Here is a 20,239-nt window from a genome sequence, read left to right on the forward strand (position 1 = left end):
GGAATCCGATTTATCGAAAGGTCGTTGGCAGGCTCACGATGCGCCAACAGCATGCCAAATATTCCAACAATCTCGTTCGTCGCTCGGCTCGAGACCGTGCTAGCAACAACACCGGTAACGACATCGAATCAGGTTGATCGGTGAACGCCGCTAACGCGAAAATTATCAACCAGCGATTCTCGCTGCTTTGTAATTAATTCCATTTCCTGCGCTTCTGCGTAGAGAAAAGGCCAATTTTTGCGTAAAATTTATCCCAAAACGGAAATTTATTTTCTTCTAAAAAATTAATTTTTTTTCCGCGTTACACGTTAACCTCCAAGCCATTCGAATCTTGAATTCCAATCGTTTAATCTTAACATCGCGTTTAACGCGCGTAACAATAAACGAATTAATCGAAATACTCGACGAGTGTTTTATCGAGCGTCCCTATTACTGGGAAAAACGAAGCATGCACGGTCCAAGATAAACGCGAAATTATTAGAAATTGATACGATCGAGCTGAAGGTAGCGAGGTATAAAATTTACGAATTAAATCGTTACGTATCGTTGGAAAGAAGATCTAGCGCGAAACGCGAAAACGGATAAATTGTCGCGAAGTCGAACACACAGGGGACCGATTGATTCGTTTCTTTTCAAAATTGACCGGAATTCGATGAAAGACAGATATCCGCCGTTATCCACCCTTTATTTGGCTAAATCTCGCATCTCGTCCATTTCAATAGACCCGTTCATCGTCGGAAAAATGTTTTAAACATCGTTTTACGCGCGCCTATGCTTTTATCTTAATTCTTTGCTAATCGATATATCGCAATTCGCGCCCAACTTTCCATCGTATAATCTTAATTCCATAAAATCTCTAATTTAAAATGTTTTAAAAGTAATAGACGGTAAGAAAGAGAAAACGCTTTTTACGCAAATAGGAATAGCGGCAGTTGATCAAATCAAATTGAGCGTTTTCTCCAGTAACGCGATAATTGAAAATAATTCGTCGATATCGCGTTTACGAATCTTTTTCATTTCACAATTGTTTTTAATTTTTTAAAGCGAAAAGAAGAAAAATATCATCTTAAGAAGAAACGAGAGAATATTCTGGTTAGAAAATCGTATAAAACGTAATAATGTTGCTGTTTCGTAGCTAAATTAAAAAGGGAACGTTAACGAAAGAAAAAAGAATGGGAAAAAGGCCAAACGTTTTATTACGTGATGCAAAAAGTGCACGACGTAATAACGTGGGAAGAAGCAAAAGATGGAACGGGGAGATAGACAGGGGAAAGGGGGAAGAAAAAAGATGAGAAAGATAGAAGAAGAAAAGATGCGAACAAGTTGTAGAAGAAGAGAATCGCGCGTAGGATTAAACTCGTAGGAGGTAGGTACTGTTGTGTCTCCTGCTCGTATTTTTCTTCTTCTTCTTTTTTATTTTTTTTTCTCCCTCTTTTTTCGGTTAACATCGCCTTCCTATCCTCCACGTTTCGCTCGACGTTTCCTGCCAAAACTTTTGCTCAATATATCCACGCGAAACGTCGCGTTATACGGCAATGTGACGACGACTAGGAGAGATTGCTCTCGGATACGAAACGCAACGTGATGTTCCATGCAATTCCACCGTATAATTTTATGATGGCGTCGATGAGAGACGTTGGTTCGCATCGGAATACGAAAAATCGATCGCATAATGGACGACTTAAATCAACTTTGGTTTTTCTTCAACGAAGTATATATCGGGAGTAACGCGCAATTAGAAATTGGCGCGCATCATTTTCGATTCGCAATTTTGTCGTTTTCACATTTTTACATCGATTATTGGAGAACAATTTCGATCGAAGTTTAATTACGTTATCACTCGATCATATCTATCCACGAGTTTCACGTTTATCATAAATTTTCGTGTTGCAGGTTGGACGACGAAAAACTGGATCTCATCAACGTAAGTAACTCGAAATGGAAATTGATACAATTTTTCGATTATTCTTCCTTTCTCCCATCCGAGTGGAAAAATCGATCGTGTATACGTACGTTCCGAATAAGCATATATCGACGTTCGAAGCGAAAACTTCTTCCCTTCCGAATCGTATGAAATCGGTGTCTTGGCTCGTATCCATCGACCGACGATCGAAAATTATCCAACGAAGCGTTCAACGTTTAACGCGGCCGATTATCTTTTCCTAAGCGACGATTAATATCGATCGATTTAATTAGCGGTTACTATGCGAAACGAATGGCCGAGAACGATACACGCATAATCGTGACAGCTTTTACCCTACCTCCTATCCCGATATACGTAGATATATGGCATATGGGAAATCTAAATGGAGCGTGGAAAATGGATGCGTTCTCCGTCGTATCAAACGTTACCGGCATCGTACCGGTCCTAACGTACCACCACGGCGGGTATAGGTGTATGCGGCAAATAAGCGGAAATTACCGGGCGCATTTCAATCAGAGCACCTGGCAAGCTTGGAACACGCGGGACCATCCCCGTTTACTCCGCATAATAGTCGGTCGTATGATAATCTCGCAAGGGAGCAGAGGTTGAAAACCGATTGCTCCCTTCTCCGGTGAACGAGCATCGGATCGATCGTCAAACACGGCGAAAAGCCATATTTGCCATCCGTTCCCTGTATTTGCCCCTCTATCTTCTAAATTTCTCCGTTCAACTGCGCGCCAATCTCTCTCCGCTCTTTGCCTTTTTTCCATTCTTTCCAAGTATCGCGATATTTAGGGATCTTTCCGCGATTCTCGACCGACCCTATCAACTCGATCCTATCAATTCGTCGAAGAGAAAAGAAGAAAAAAAAAAGAATAGAAATAATTGGTTTCACGGTAATAAAACGCCAATTATCGAGATGGTAAATAGCGCGACGGATGAGTATCGAATGTTGGAAAGGAAGGGGAAAGAGGAAATGATGGGTTGTTCGAAGTAGAAACGACGTTCGTCGGGTCAGCCAACGATTTCGTAACATCACGACTCGCGCGCGATTCATTTATTCCGAAAATTTTCACCAGGATACCGCCATCTTGCTCCGTAACTCGAATAATTGCCACCGCCAGAGTAAATGAATCTAATTGCATCTAAAATTTAAATAAGACTCGACATTTCCATTTAATACCGGCATCTAACCGACCGCGAAATTCGATGAAGCAACACCGATTCGTTTCTTCTATTTTTTTCGTAATCCGCACCAACAATCTCTCGATATACGCTCGATATTTTTCGATAATCTGTGAAAAATTAATTCTTCCATCTCCTTTTTTTCCCCCTTTTTAGAATATTTTCCTATATTTAGAATATCTTTTTTTCTATATATCTATATATCCATCCATCTTGAAGAATTTCATCAGTCACGGAACATTACGATTTTAATGACAAAACGCCAAAGAAATAATATCTAAATCGTTTTGTTAATAACAAAAATATAGACATAATTTTTGCGATATACAAATACAAATTATGTTTCTGTTATGAATATTAATTCTAATCAATAGATCAAACATATATTGTTACTCGATCCAAGCATAAGTAGTACGCGTTAATAAAAAAGAATTACTCGGCGATATGCGATATATAGAAAATTTCTCGTATCGATAGAAAACACTATGACGAAAAGATATTTCTAGGATTTACGGAATATCGTGATAAAGAAGAACACCGCTTCTCCCGTGTAGCGATAAAGGGAACGTTGGTTACATCATATAAGAGCGAACGACGCGGAAAGAAAAGAGAGGAGAAGCGAAATGAAACTAACGAGGATAAGGAGTGGACGTGTGTGTGTGTATATGTGTAACAGCTACATATGTATACATATATAACGGACAATGCCGAGAACACATGCCAACGCAAAAGAAAAATTGGATTTGCTGCAACGTTTTGTCACTGAGAAATTTTGAAAAAAAATATATATATATCTTAATGATAATAAATTCAATCGTGAAACACATTAAATAGATTAAATTCTACGCTTTATATCAAAAGAAATCGAATCGCAATCCTATTATGATAAATCACGATTTGATTTAATTATTGTACGAAATGTTTTCTTCTTCTTCTTCTTCTATCTATCGTTGGATGATCGATAAATGGTTGCTCGTTATTCGAAAGATTGGATCGATAAAACTGTTAACGAGAAATGCCATCTACAATGTAATCGGTGAAAAATAATTAAAGACGATGAAATTAAGCGTTGCACGTTCATGATGTTCCAAGCCCCGTTTGTTCGGCTCCGTTTTAATTATCAGACGCTTGCCATTAGGCCGATATTAATGACGCACGTTCGCTCGAGCGTAACTCCCTTCTACACCCTTTTACTCCCTTCGACAACACGCAACCATCCAACGATCGTTTGTTTAAAGCATTCGGAAGTAATATCGATGGTCGTTTCTTCCTCTCTCCGATTCTCGCCATTCTTCGTATATAATCGTGCACGAAAGTTTACACAGATTCCCACAAATTATGCCTAATTATCATTAAAAAATATAATTATAATTAAAAAAATTTTGTGACGAAATGTATTTGTCGCGATCGTACCGTTTATTTATTTGGAAATAATAGGAGTAAAGGTGAAAAAGCAATTACGTAATGTTTAAACCGTGCATTTTGATTTATTTCAGAATACCATTTTACCCGAAGCAGTGCACTTTTGGGAGCGGGCACTCATGGTCCGCGAAACAAAAAGCACTATTAGATTAAGCAGGTAATCGTTTTATCTATTAATCTGTCACGTTTCGATGAATGCATGCATATTCATTTTCGTGCTTTTCTGTCCAACTTTGGAAATGAAACGAAACGAAACGAAACGAAACGAACGAGCGTTCATTCCCCTTACAAATCAAAATTTTCAACGCTACATTATATCTACGTATCGTAATTAGATCAAAGTAAATATGAAAAACGTAGAATAAACGTGATATTTTGAGAAATCTTTTCTTGTAATGTACGTACAATAATGTACGTAAATTACGATTATTAAATCGCTTGAATTTTTTTACGAAAAATATCATCGCGCTTGTAGCCAATTAATTCATATTATTATTTCTTATATAACATATATGATACACCACTGATATGGGCTATATACATCGATGGTATATATAATGAATGATAATAAAATGATTTCACGTTTCTCATCCTAATATCCATTCCATATTATCGTATCCTTTTCTTATCGCGAAAATTTTTATTCATTCTCAAATAAATTTTCCTTTTGACACCTATATGCATATATACGTATTTATTTAGAAAACATTTGATCCTTCGATCAAAACAAATAACGAAACGTACAGGAAAACTAAATAATGACGCGGGAAAAACTAAATAAAAAGACTAAATATCAATTTTCATCGATATTTTACATTTTCATCGTCAAAAATAATTCATAATTAGAAAATATTTAAAAAATGAAATAAAAGCGGAATAAATGCTCCATACCATGCACCCCATTCATTTTCTATTTCCCCTCTACGTTACGTTATTTTATCTATTTAAATAAACAACACATTAATTAACATACGTTAATATGTGCCTTTATTAAATTGCTTTTTACTAATATTAAATAATATCTTGAAACGTATTTTAATTTTTATTAACATAGTTAAGTTTGTTTCTGAAATAAACTAATGAAATTAATAAAATTATATAATAACTTATTGCAATTACTATTATAAATATACAATTCTATTTTTTTTCTATTCTTCAATTTGTAACTTGTAACAAACTCAATTATTAAATTAATAATGAAAATATTGTTAAATTTTCATTCTTCTAGTTTTTTTCCTCGTCAAAATTGAGAATAACAATTGAAAAAAATGCGAATTTTGATTTGAATTAAAAAATTTTAACCAAAATTTTCTAATTCAGTTTGAATCTGAATTAGAAAATTTAAATTTAAACTTGAATTCAATTAAATATCTCATTTTAATCGTAATAATTTTCAATAATATCATTATAACGAGTGAAAAATATTTATTATTAACAAAAAAATATATTTTTCAATTATATTTTCAGTAACAAATTCTCTGTTAAGAAAGGGGCGATGAAAAGAAAAAAAGCAAAGAAGAAGTAGCCAGAAGGGCTATCCAAACTATAATAATAATCCGAGTCAATGTAAATCCGAACAAACCGTGAGTGAAATATCTTTTTTATTTCGCAAACGCTAATATACTAAATTTTTAAAAGAAGATACGAAGAGTGCTTTATTGTGTTTGTAATTTGAGTCTTGATAATCAAAAAAAAAAAAAAAAAGAAAAGAAAAGAAAAAAAGAGAGACATAAAGTCGCGATAACATATATATTTTCAATAATGTTTCGATTATTTGCAAAACTCTAATAAACTAATTTATGCGCTCATATTTTATCATACGCGACACTAATAGCGAAAAATTGCAATCATATCAAAGGTTATCATCCATCGTACAATCATCCAAATGGATTTGATTCCAATCGGTGATCCAAGAACAGGAATATATTTCCACGATCCAAGAAGAAATGGATAAATTGTAAACGCAATACTACTATAAAAAAACGCGATCATTTATCAACGTAACATTAATTCTAATGTAAAATTAATTAAATTATAAATAATTTTAATAAATATATTTTATATAAATAAAAAATTACGTCAAATATCCGATACAAATCGCAATACTATAAATTTAATTTTATATTAAAAAAATGAATTATTGAATTATTGAAAATAAAAAATAAAAAAATAGCTAATTTATAATCAAAATAATTAAAAGCAAACGCGATCATTATTTTATCGTAATGTTAATGCAAAACCGCGATGTCCACGACTGATTGGATTTGAACATTAGACCAGCATGCAAATCGGCTAGACAACATGCATATTACTAAAACGAGCACAGTGACAAAATAGTAACAATGATTTCCCATTCTTTGAAGCCAAAAAATAGATCCAAAAGATGAGAAGCCATTCGTTGCAGCTCTCTTCGTGACAGTTTGTCGGACCTCTTTCGGGCGTGATACCCGCTGAAACTTAAATCTAGGCTCGAGATTCGTTAAATGCATATAGATGATCGCAATGATGCACAACGTTCGTTTCGAAACGAATTTCGCGTTCGCGACCGCGGAATTCAAAAAATCGATCGGCAAAACCAGCAACCGAATAACATACTGTTCACTCGTCTTCGAGCTTACTCTCTTCAATCTTTCAAATTTTACTTCCTGAAACAGGTTCACGCGAAAACGCCCCTATACTACCTATCCTAGCTATGCCTATATTTAAAAATTGGCAAAATAGGCACACCAACACGTTCCATGATTCTCACGCATAATACCCGAATGCAAAAAGGACTAGACTAGGGAAAGCGTCCCGGAACGCTTCCGACACCTGAGTTTATTCTCACACTTCTAATTTTACGTACCATTTTCCTGAAATCGACTGACGATTGTTAGTAATTATTGCGTGAAACGCGATCAAAACGCGTTTATATCAAAAATTTCAATTATTTATGATCGAAGATGAAAGAAATGACTAAACAACTAATTAAATTTCTATTATTGTAATTTAAAACTAAAAATAAATAATGCTATTATTTATTATTATTACATTATTTTATTCCAAATGTAATATCTCGATCGTAAATTGTAATTGAATTAACAATAGAATAAAGAAAATAATAAAAATAACAAACGATGCAATTCCACAGCCTAACACACACATATACAATGTGGAAAATACATCGTGTATCGATACACTAATGCATCGTCAGTCGCCGAGAAATTTTTATTAGCTTATGATCTAAGATCTTCATGCTCATTGCCTTTCTCTCACTCAAGTAGTACACGTGAGCGAGATCCTGGCAATGGACATGGAAAAATAATTAAATCTGAAAATCCTAAGCTAAAAAAATATTAATATATCCATTTTATATCTAACGGAATAAATTTTAATGAATTTTAATTTTACATAATCTCATTCTATTTCAAATTTTAATTATTCCATTTTATTATTCATCCATTATAATAAATTATTGAAATTTTAATATTCTATAAAAAAAATCACTAATTAGAAAAGAATATATTTATTAAAAAAAAAATTATTAAAATGAAATTCAATGAATTGACTCAAAGTTAAATATTTCTATTAATGAAAATATCCTCAGGCGATTCCTCTATTGATGCATATTTTCAAAAAACATGTACAAAACAAATATTCAAAATTTATAGTTTCGATTTCAAAATCTATCTGACGCGAAGTATCTTCTTGAACGTAATATTTAACATATTTTCATACGAGAGAAGCAAAACTATCAAATTTATTATTATTCGATAATCAAGCAACTAAAATTATTATATTAATATAAATAGAATTAAAAATTATTTATTATTTATTACAAATATTTTATCTAATTGAAATGCGAATACTTATATACAACAATTCAATTTTATATTAACTTGGAAGATTGTTAATATTTATAAGTTAACGCGATGTACAAGAAGATCTAGCCTGATCTAATAAATGAACAAAAAAAAGGAAACGTTACTATTCACGAGTATATAAAAATATACAATCGCTGTCACTGTGCTCGTGAAAAATTCTATATACAACCAATCACCCGTATCATTTCGGATTTTTTCATATTACGATATGATTGAGTGATCGGAGGAACCAAAATTCATGCGACTCACCATTAGATGCGAAGAATCTCTGCATCGTGAAGTAGTTATCGCAAAAATTGGGATATCTAAAACAAAAAGTTCATCCATTATAATCTATTATAAGTAACGATAAATAAAATAAGATAATAGTAAAAGTAAAATAATAGTAAAAATCAAATCAATTAATAAAAATTTTTTAATTACAGAATAAAAATTTAGATAAAAAAAAAAGATAATTAATTTTTCGGGTGATGGATGATTTTTTTTATTCTCTTGAGTGGAGCACTGATTCTAACCTCTATCTCTATCGAAAATCCCTATGTTCAATACTTTCATCGTATTCTTAATAATTCACACGTAATGAAGTATTATTTAACAAACATTGTTATAATCCGATAAAAAAAAAATAAAAATAAAAATCTATCCACTTTTGATACAAATAATCAAATATTACCACTTCTCCAAATACGTCATTATTTAAAACGATTATTATGATAACGTCCATATTGGAATTTCTTTTTCTCGTTTATAGGTTATCCTGATAATCTAAACTATTAATCTGTAAAAAAAGACAATTCTATTCTTTAGAATAAATATATACATATGATATATGAATTTAAAACTAATCGTGTTGAAAATATAATAATTAAATTCAAATCTTATTTTAAGAAATAAATCTATTTCGAATAAAACTAACAATGAACAATAGGTTAATAATAAAAATTAAATGTTATTATCTCAAAAAAATTATCAATTGTAATATAATAATAATAATATATAATAAATAATAATAAGTTATACAAATTAAATAATGATATATGAAAAATAAAAAAATAATTATAAAAATAATATATTTTGATTAACGATATTTTATTAGTAATATACCTCAAACGAGACGTCTAAACGCGACGACTGTTTATAGAAGAATGATACGCCATATTGTAATTTCGATCATCGATTTGAATTACGCTCGAAGTTTGACAACAATCGAAACATAACACGATCGCGAACCATTTCCCAGCTATATGAGAAATACTTTCTACCTTGAATGTAATATCAAAATAAATACAGAAATAATATATAATATATCGTCAAAAATTTGTTTCAAATAATAAGAAATATTTTTAGTCTTAAGCATAAAATCAAAACAAATAATATATGAATTGAATATACGAATTTGATGCATTTGAAATATATAGAATAACTAGGAAAATACATATGAAATAAAAAGATTTTAATTATTTATATATAATATATGATTTTTTGTTAAAAGTCAATCTTACCACATTTGCATGAAAGTCGTGTACAACTAACCTATTGCGCCAAAATCATTTCAATAATTAAATAGTAAACACATATAAAAATCAAAATTATAAAACAAAAATACGGATATAAATAATATAAACTGATGTTAAAATAAAGCAATAATTAAATTCAAATCCAACTCAGATCAATCGATAATTATAACTATCAAATGCGCGAGCAATGAAAAACAATAAAAAAAAAAGTATACTTGAATTTTGATATAATACTTGATAAATAATTAAATATATATATATTAATTAAATAAAAATCACAAATAATTTATAAATTATAGCACAATATCAAATTTTACACAATTATATATATATATTTATGTCGACGTAATACATATTCCTCGCACCTTTCTTGACAATAGACTAAAGCCATGCGCACTGATTCGTTTAACCACTGGGCCTTAGCAGCTTTTCGATTGGCTGGAGCAGTGAGTTTCCTTATTAATCCGCGCGAAAATTGAAACATAACATGATAAATATATAAATTGTTAAACATCGAATATATCTTATAAAAATATATATATAATAAAAATAATAATACAAATAATTAATAATAATTATTATAATTAATTTAATATAAAAATTACTTCAGAAGATTAGAAAGAAACATAAGATTAAACATTTAAAATAAAAATTGAAAAATCAAATCTGAAAAGGATATAATATAAAAAGGAAATAAAATTGTGTTGAATTAAAGAATTGCTTTGAAATATGATAAATAAATTTAAAATAAATGTTAAAATAAAAAAGGATTCAAAAATTAACACAAGAATTATATAAAATTATATAAAATAAAATACAGAAGGCCTTTATAAGTGAATTTTTTATATTAATCCCAACTTGTCGCTCTTATATTAAACATTTCGAAAATTCAATCGCATCATTATAATAAAAAATTGAAAGCCAAAGCGTTGTCTCGTGTTATTATTCTACGCGATAAATACCAATAAAATTATAGTCAAAATAAATCTTGCAATATCTAAACTTGATTAATAAATAAATAAATTTCATTGGAGAAAATTATCTCTTATCCGCAATCTATTCTATACTAAAAAATTGCACAGCAAGCGTCAAATATAATCTTGAACACATTTTTTCGAATTTTTCGAATCGTATCGATCAATGATATAACGATTTTTAAATTTTTACCATTAATTTATACAGCTATTTATTTTTGACGATAATATTATATATATTTATACAAATTAAAACAAAATTTGTACTTCCATTAATATTAGTTATACAATTACGTTAAAATTATTTTAAATTCCATGCTATACGAAAAGAATATAATTATACGTGTTTTCCTATTTATCTCAATATAATATTTAATAATATTTGATAAAATTTGATCGCATTTGTAAAATTTATACAAGTACTCGATTCGAAAATAATGCAAATATCTGAATATCTCATACTTTCTTTTCCGTCCCTTGAAAGTTTTTGAGAATGTGACAGCGGAGAAAGGTAAGTTTAGCCTCACTTATGCATTTGCCGAGTTTCTACGAAATCCAAGGTGCTAGCAAGTCGCGGATAACGAAATCCATGCGGCAAATCAATTTTGCACGAGTCCTCCGGGATTTTCAATGACTTTTGACGTTCTGGTTGAGCTTCGACCGGACGCGAAAAGACGAGGATTCGAGAGCGAAGCGGGTGAATAGGTGGATGAGAGGATGGGCTTTCGTGACGCGGAAGAGAATTCGTTACATTATTCAACAAGACCACATGGAACACACGCTAGACAGGAAGAAAGCATTTCTTATTTTTGCCAATCCTACTTGCTATTCCGATACAAAGAATTTGTCCACCTAACACACGAACAAGAAACTATTATTCCAACCGGTCTAAAAGTATTTGTTTTACAAAATACGTATAGATCGATGAAAATAATTGTTTCTGGTAAATAACAATTTAAAAATCATTCCGAATATGGATTCTCGTTAAATAAACTTGTAACGTTTAAGTTAACGTAATGAACGATATTTCGGTATTTCGCATTAATTACCAGCATTTGCGGTATGTACGCTGTTATCAAGGAACATCATTTGTCTTCTAAGGAAGACGGACATGAGATGTACTATATCGATCCAAAGCTTCGCAACAAGCGATGTAATATTAATTACCGATATCTAACTTAGATGTTATCCTGTTATTAATCATCATCGATACCGCGAATGAAATTAACTATGTTTGTTAAATGCAAACCAAATAAAATATTTGAGAAATTTATATTCCCTTTTATTTAATTTTCATACGAATAATTTACATACATTTGAATTAGAGAATGTGTATTGGAATATACGCGTAAGTACAGGAGACACGTGCAACGATATGTATATTAAGAAATTAAAAATAATAAATCAGTGAACTAAGAAATGAAAGAACTTAATATCTATGGTGAAATGTTTTTCCACATCTCGTATTATTATTGATAACAAATCAAAGATTCTAGCGCCCAAATGCGAGATGGCACTATTCATACTAAATTGTTCGATTTATTTTCTTCGTTCAAAAATTATGAACAAAATATTAATTTGAACAACTATCTATAGGAAGAGGAAAACGCAGCGATAATTTCAGATAACGTTCAGAAATATTTATTCGGAAAGTATCGTAAAAAGTATATATACAAATGTTTCGAAACTTGTAAAAGTATTGAAAAAAGTAGCGAAAGAAAATTTCTTAAGAAAAAAAGAAAATAAAAAAATATAAGGAAATAGGAATATACATATACGTAAAATATATACATATACGTATATGGAAATATGCAAATGTATTAAAAGTCACGCGAATATTCCCGTTTCATTTACTATATATGCATTTACTATATATGCGCGTATTTACTTGGAAATATTTTAAACACGAAACATTACAAATCGATCAAATCGATTTTCTATTTTCGTATATTCCCTATATCTCCTATACTCTTTTTTCTATTCATCGTAGATCCGAGATCGAACTCTCGATTTTGGATGAGTTAATATCTCGCGCGCTATAATTCGAATAATTTCATTTCAAACTTATAGAAACACAGAAATATCTTATATGTATACCTAGATCGATACAGCCTTATTTTCTACACGCGACATGTTTTCCATACGATTAATATTCGCAACAAAGGCTAAAACGAGAAAAAAAATATGATGAAACACACGGATAACGTTGAAAGACATATTTCAATATTAATTAATTTATAGGTGAAAAAAAATTACTTCGTTGTCAGAAAGGAATAATTTAATCGCGTGTATAATACAAATGTTCGATACTTGGATGGAAATAAAACCATTATATAATATCGGTAATGCTTAAAATTAGTTAATCGTAGTAAAAATTCACGACGTTACGATTCATTCGTTCGTTTAGGTACTCTAAAATCCATTAAGAGAAAATGCACGCAAGCGCCACTTTACCGCGACCAGTGGGGTACCTGTTCAAACTTTTAATCGGATCGTTTCCCTCGTTTATTCTCCATCTCTCGTCAGCTATTCACACGCTTTCTTTTTCTCTTTCAATTCTATCTTCAGCACTTTTGATATCTTTTTTATAATATCACGAATATCAGCGAGATCTTCTTTTCACCATCAAATCGTCTTTCCGTAAAAACTTTTTGTCAATTTGCCACCAATTTAATTTTTTTTTCCTTTTCTTTTTTCGAACATTTCAACTATATTCGATATATTCGGTATATTCGGTATTGCGATAAAAAGAGATATTTTGGAATTTTTAAACTTTTCAACTCGTCGAACGTAACAAATGTTTGCGAAACGTCGATGTTTATTGGATCGCATCCCCTAATTTTGATATAATAAGGCGCAAGAAAAAGATAAAAAGATAGAAGAAAACTAAAAATACGTTATGGCTTTTAGAGATAGAATCGGGGAAAAAGATTGGGAGGAAAGAAGAAAATGAAGCGAACGGTTTGCGGCATAGCTAGTTTCTCTTCTGCCATACGGTTTTCTTTTATCGAGTTGGGCAGATCCAATAGGGATTACGAAAACTGGATGGAATAGTAGAACAGGATAGAATAGCATCTCTCGCAGGATTTTCTCAGATCCTCTTCCTTCGATTCATAAATATCCCTCGGCTATAATACCGTGCTGAAAGACTCCCATGAGTACCTTTGCGATATTCACTATCGAAACAACTTCTCCGTACAACATTTTTATCCCTTATCCCGTCCGCTCGTCCAACGCGTGAAAACGAATCGAATCTTTTCATATTATATTATAAATATAATTTTAGATGAAACGATAGAAATAACGATACGAACGATAAATATCAATTTAAAATGTAAAAAAAAAAACAAAAAGAAGTTCATTTTTTCAAAATAAGGAGGGTACTTATACTGCGATATATACATAATGTGTTATATCGGAGCTTAACAATGTTTAATCCGTTAATCTGATCACACGGTCGCTCGAATCAATTTACGTAATGTACGATCGGTTCGAGGATTCTCTTGGCCGAAAATCTGTGGTTTAAATCATTGAAATCTCGCAGCTGCTTCTTCCATAACTTCCACTTTTATACGACTTCCCGTCATATGCACTCTCTTTCATTATCGGTTTCATCTTTCTTCTCTTTCCTTTTCCCTCTTCTTTTCTGAAAATCTGCCAACACCATAAGTGCTATCAAGTTGGATGTGCCTTTAAATTTCGTTAGATTTACGATTTCAATATCGTTTTAACGATACCTCTTGAAATTGAGCACGCCATTAATTTATAGAGAGAAAATGCTTTGCATAAATATTTAACCAATTTCCAGCCAATTTACCACCTCTTTACGAAATCTAATATTCTCTATTTTTTCTCCTTCTCTCTCTCTCTCTCTCTCTCTCTCTCTCTCTCTCTCTCTCTCTCTCTCTCTCTCTCTCTCTCTCTCTCTTTCCAGTTACTAGTTATCCACCGGTAAAAAGGAAAGAAAAAAAAAATAAAAATAAAAAAGATTTTCGACCGTCTTTCCATCGCTGACATCAGGCACATCCGTATAGTCGAGATAAAAATCTTGCAATTTCAGAGACTTGGAGAAGCTTGTGCGGTACATCTTACTCGAGGAAATTACACGCATTTTTCTTTTCTGCATTGCATGAAAAGAAGAGAGAGAAAGAAAGTTTCGAAACAAATTTACTTTTAAAATATCGCGTATAAATTTATATCTATAATCTTGATTCTACCTTATTCTCAATTCCAAAAATTATTCTCATTGTGAATTTTACTTCCAAATTTTCGCGAATCACGAATTAACTAATTTTTTCGTACTTTAAATCGTATTTTAAATAAATACTCGCTCTTATAAAAATATATTTTAAACAAGAATAAAAAGAACGTAAAGAAACAATAATTGATTTATGAACAAACAAATTCTTTATTGTTTAAATTCCTTCGTATCGGATCTTATACGTAGAAATAAATAATAATAATAATAATAATTACGATAATTGAATATAATTTTTATAAGGAAACAAAATCTAACCATATATCTATATATTACGAAATAAAAAATATGAGAGTTTCTATCAACCTATTTTCTAATCGAGCAATTTACAATTTAAAACATGACGAGTAATCTTGTTCTTCGTTATATCTCTTTTATCCTTACTTTTACTCTTCGATGTACAATTATATCTAATATCTAGATATCTAGATATCTAGTACAATATAATTTAAAAATTTCCAGATCATTACGTCGCACAATGCTTGTCTTTCATTTCTTCAATGCTACAATTTAAGGAATATTTCTGATCTAGACAGAAGTTGAATCCCTTTTACGATTTTTTCTTTTCTAAAAAATAAGAAAGAATAGTTAATCGTCTCTTTCTCTCTCTCCCTCTTTTCCTAATCTTTATAAATAAAATAAACTAATTGATCGCGTTTTTAAGAATGAGAATCAAGAAAGGAAAAAATTTATGACGGAATACACATATGTAGACATTACTCGAGAAAATTTCAATAGCGAATAGCGAAAAGTTTTCTTATAAAACAAATTTTATAGCGATTTATCATCCAAAGATAACCGACTAATTTTTAATTCTAAACATTTCTTCGTTATATCGCTTCTAAAAAACCATTTTTTAAATATTGATCCAACAATTTCGATCGATATTTAAGTCTAACTATATGTATAATTACTCGTTTTACGAAATTTCTTGTTTTAGGAAATGCGAAAGTAGCCAAGTGTTTGTTAAAGACCATCACACTCACTGTATAGATACCTGTCGGCCCATTACGATGTGCGGCGAAGTTGTCGTACCTGAAGATCACCTCGACGTAAGAAATTAATTAATAACGATTACTCGATTGCTCTTTCACTCTCGTCGCGTTCGATATATTCGCGTATTCTTCCTGTATATTATAGTATATACATGATATAATTGAAAGTGAAAAATGAACGCGATGCGATGATCAGGTTTGTAGAACGTGTAACGCAACAGGGCATAATTGCGGTATAGCCGAAGGAAGCAAGGCAGGCCCCGGTATAGACGGAGCTGATTTTGTTTTCTACGTATCCGCGATGCAAACCGAAAGATGCCATAAAGGATTAACCGTGGCTTACGCGGCCCATTGCCAACAAGAAGCGGCATTGGACAGGTAATCGCCTCGTTTTTTCGTTACAATCTTCAGAGATTCCCGTTCGAACGATATTTCGATTCGATATTTTCTAGACCGATTGCTGGTCATGCCAATCTATGCCCGAAAAGCATAAGCACGAAACCACAAGAGCTCGAAACTTTGCTAAGTACCGTGAAACACGAAATATTACACGCCTTGGGATTTTCCGTCAGTTTGTACGCCTTCTATCGAGATGAAAATGGAGAACCTAGAACTCCGAGAAGAAGCGACACAGGGAAACCATTCTTGAACGAAAAGTAAGCGATCTTGTATCCTTTTATCGTCATCGTCCAATCTTCATTTTTCGTTTTATTTACTACTATTCGATATAACATTTCGTTTACGTTATATCAAAAGTTTTCGATTCGATAATGTTTTTTTTGTTTTTTTTTTGTTATTGTCATTTCCTTTTCGCAGAGAATTCTAAATCTTTTCTGCCGCTATCGCTTTTATCCGAACCAACGAATCGTAATGAGCCAAATTCCGGTGTTGTCCACTCCAACGCTTTATCTCTTTTCTCTCTTTTCGATATTCCTTTTATGTAGTATTATGTATACATTTCAATCACGTTCTCCTCTTTCCGTCGATAGAGATATCTTCCGGTTTTCACCCTTGTCATATTTCCACGAATTTGTTCAAGAAAAAATTAACATTCGTATTTTCTTCTCGCGTCCAAATCGTGTCCTTTCATATCGCGTATCGAATCAATGCTTTTTCCTTATACGTTCAATTTTCGTTATTATATACATACATATATATATATATATACGTGATATCAGGTTGCAAACGCATCAATGGAGTGAAAATACGATTCGAACCGTAGTCAGGCCATATTGGCAAGTGCATGGAGGCTACGTAGAAAGATCGATACAAATGATAGTGACACCGAGAGTTCGTGCCGAAGTTCAAGCTCACTTCAATTGTCCGGAGCTGGAAGGCGCGGAGCTAGAGGATCAGGGGGAAGATGGCACGGCATTGACGCATTGGGAAAAACGAGTATTCGAGGTAAATCGTTACAAATACCGTTACGATAACGACCGTAACGATCGTCCTTGATCGTTTTATCGAATTCGACGAACGGTATTCGACGCGTAATTAAACAATTATAGCAATTTTTAAAATCTCTTTCTTTTTTTTTTCTTTTTTTTTCCTCCTTTACTTAAGAATAATTAATCGTATAATTCAAGCAAAATTAAATTAATCGTATCACTGATATTTACATAGCGAATTAAATGCGATATCGAATTAAATTTTATCGTAAGTAAAACAAAACTCGAGAAAGAAGAATATCTATTATCGTTTAATAGATACACACTTAAAAACACACTTAATAAGAAGGACGATAGAAATATAATGCTATTACGATAACGCTTGAAAATAAACAAGTTGTTTATTATATTTTTATTATGCTATTTTGCTATCCCTTTTTAATATAATTTAATTATCTATCGTTTCATTAATTCGAAATGTTTTCATATTTGCAATTAATTTTAAAAATATCGCACATCGTGACGTACTTACTTTGATATTTTGTAAATCTAAACGTCACGATCTTTCATCGTTTTAGAACGAAGCAATGACGGGGACGCATACTCAAAATCCAGTTTATTCAAGGATAACGCTCGCCCTTATGGAAGATACCGGATGGTATAGCGCGAATTACTCGATGGCACAAGAATTAGGATGGGGTAGGAATCTTGGCTGCAATTTTTCGATGAAGTCGTGTAAGGAGTGGATATCTTCAAAATCGTTTCGGTTGTCGTATGTATTCCAAAAAAGTAATGCAAAAATAGAAAAGATTTTTACCATATTTTAATTTAAGAATGTAGATGGACGCGAAATATGCATAATTTTATTTAACGATATTACGTAATAATAATATTTCATCGAGTCTATAATCTATAATAATAAACGCTACGTTGTAATATAAAAGCAACGAAAAAATTGTCGTGAAGACAAAAGTGAAATAGGTTATTATATATCTTTAATATCGAAATTTACTATCGTTTTTCAGGGGAAAGTCTATTCATCCCTTTTGTAACAAAGTGAAACAAGATCCATTACAGACCGAGTGTACCGATGACCGAAGTTCAGTGGCATTGTGTAACTTGATCAAATACTCGCAACCTCTACCTAAGAAGTATCAGGTATAAAATTATTACACGTACATACATTCGTAAAATATCTTCGCTCCATTTAAATACAACCATTCGTTTATTTAAGATTTTATTATATACATGTATATATTTAACTATATAGTTTAACTATATAGAGAATATTTTTTTCTTTTCTTTTTTTTTTTCATTCGTCCGAAATGAATAAATAAAAAATTTTTTCGTCCGTTATTATTACACACTTTCTGCTTCTTTAGAATATCTTATGGATATTCTTGTCGATTTTTAATCGTCGATATCAGCAATTTCTTATTTTGCTTTAAATCGAGAATCGCTCGTTAAATTTTTGCGCACGTGTAACTCGATATTCTATATTTATGTCATTTATACGTAAAATATATGCAAAACGTAGATAATATAAAAAAAAATATGTATTTACATAAAAACCTAATTATCATACCGATGTTTCGAATCTTAGAATTTTGACTTTATACCTCACGTGCCAGCTGGAGAGGAACAATACTACGGTGGTTCGGTATCTCTAGCGGATTATTGTCCATACATTCAAGAATTTACGTGGAGAGCTCGAAATATAGTAGTTAGAGGCTCCCATTGTCTCTATGAAGAGAACAATCCTCGTAAGTCTCTTAACGCTCTTATTAATAACTGTATCATCCAATAATCTATTTTATCCCATGATAAATAGTTATTTTTTATTTAAACCAACGACATTTTACTTAATAATAATTCATATCTCTCGCTTAGAAAAAGAAATAACTTTGATATTTTTTTTAATACTTTTTAATTCAAAGAAAATACACTGATATTAGTTAAACTATTTATTTTTTATTTTTTACACCTTAGTAATATAATTGATATAATTTTTGTATCAAAGTAGCGAATAAAACGATAACTTGTTAATCAGATTGTTTTCTGTCAACAGATCCGGACAAAAATTTTGCTTTAGAAAAATACGGTCCACATTCGAGATGCTTTGATCATACGAATCAAATGTGGGAAGAAAGAACGTGTAAACAAGCTAGGCAATGGCAACATTGGGGTTCCGGATGTTATCGATATAAATGTGAAGTTGGTAGATTACATATTATAGTCAGTATCAGAAAAACCGTTTTACAATCTTCTTTATTATTAACACGTTTATTAATTCGTTTTCGTTTTCTTTGGCATAGCCTATTGTATAAATTTCGATATATCTGATTTTTTTAGGTCGCAAATTACACGTACACGTGTTATCATGCTGGCCAAGAAATCGCAATCAGAATAATACAAAATGACTGGCTTCATAAAGGAGCTCTAATTTGCCCTCCATGTAGAGACATTTGTCAGGTGAGAATAAATATTATTTGATATAATTTAATTTACAAATATATCGGATACATCACGATAATATAAATTAATACGATTTATAAAAATATCTTCCATAACAAAGACTGCATTGACGAAACAAAATTGAGAAATAAAATAAATACACGAGAGAAAGAATCTCGTCTTTCCATGCGTCTTTATTCGCGCCACGTATGTAATAGTCTAAATTCTTAGTTCGTTTCATTCTTGTTTATTTTTCTGT

General features: G+C 31.4%; 1 protein-coding gene across 3 annotated transcripts in view; it reads left to right on the forward strand.

Moving 5' to 3' along the window:
• Positions 1-20,239, forward strand: part of LOC108004303 (leishmanolysin-like peptidase) — a 93,946-nt gene that overhangs the window by 68,196 nt on the left and 5,511 nt on the right. For 2 of the 3 annotated variants that reach the window (XM_028669975.2, XM_028663973.2), the window contains exons 4-14: positions 1,894-1,924; positions 4,606-4,688; positions 16,084-16,195; positions 16,335-16,516; positions 16,591-16,794; positions 17,317-17,542; positions 18,105-18,298; positions 18,552-18,684; positions 19,130-19,289; positions 19,595-19,761; positions 19,879-19,998. In XM_028669975.2, coding sequence (XP_028525776.1) covers positions 1,894-1,924; positions 4,606-4,688; positions 16,084-16,195; positions 16,335-16,516; positions 16,591-16,794; positions 17,317-17,542; positions 18,105-18,298; positions 18,552-18,684; positions 19,130-19,289; positions 19,595-19,761; positions 19,879-19,998 — 1,612 coding nt within the window. The remainder of the gene's footprint in view (positions 1-1,893; positions 1,925-4,605; positions 4,689-16,083; positions 16,196-16,334; positions 16,517-16,590; positions 16,795-17,316; positions 17,543-18,104; positions 18,299-18,551; positions 18,685-19,129; positions 19,290-19,594; positions 19,762-19,878; positions 19,999-20,239) is intronic. The other variant, XM_062087187.1, reaches the window with a different exon arrangement.

This window comes from Apis cerana, linkage group LG1 (assembly GCF_029169275.1).
Source record: "Apis cerana isolate GH-2021 linkage group LG1, AcerK_1.0, whole genome shotgun sequence".
In the NCBI taxonomy this organism is placed as follows: Eukaryota; Metazoa; Arthropoda; class Insecta; order Hymenoptera; family Apidae; genus Apis; species Apis cerana.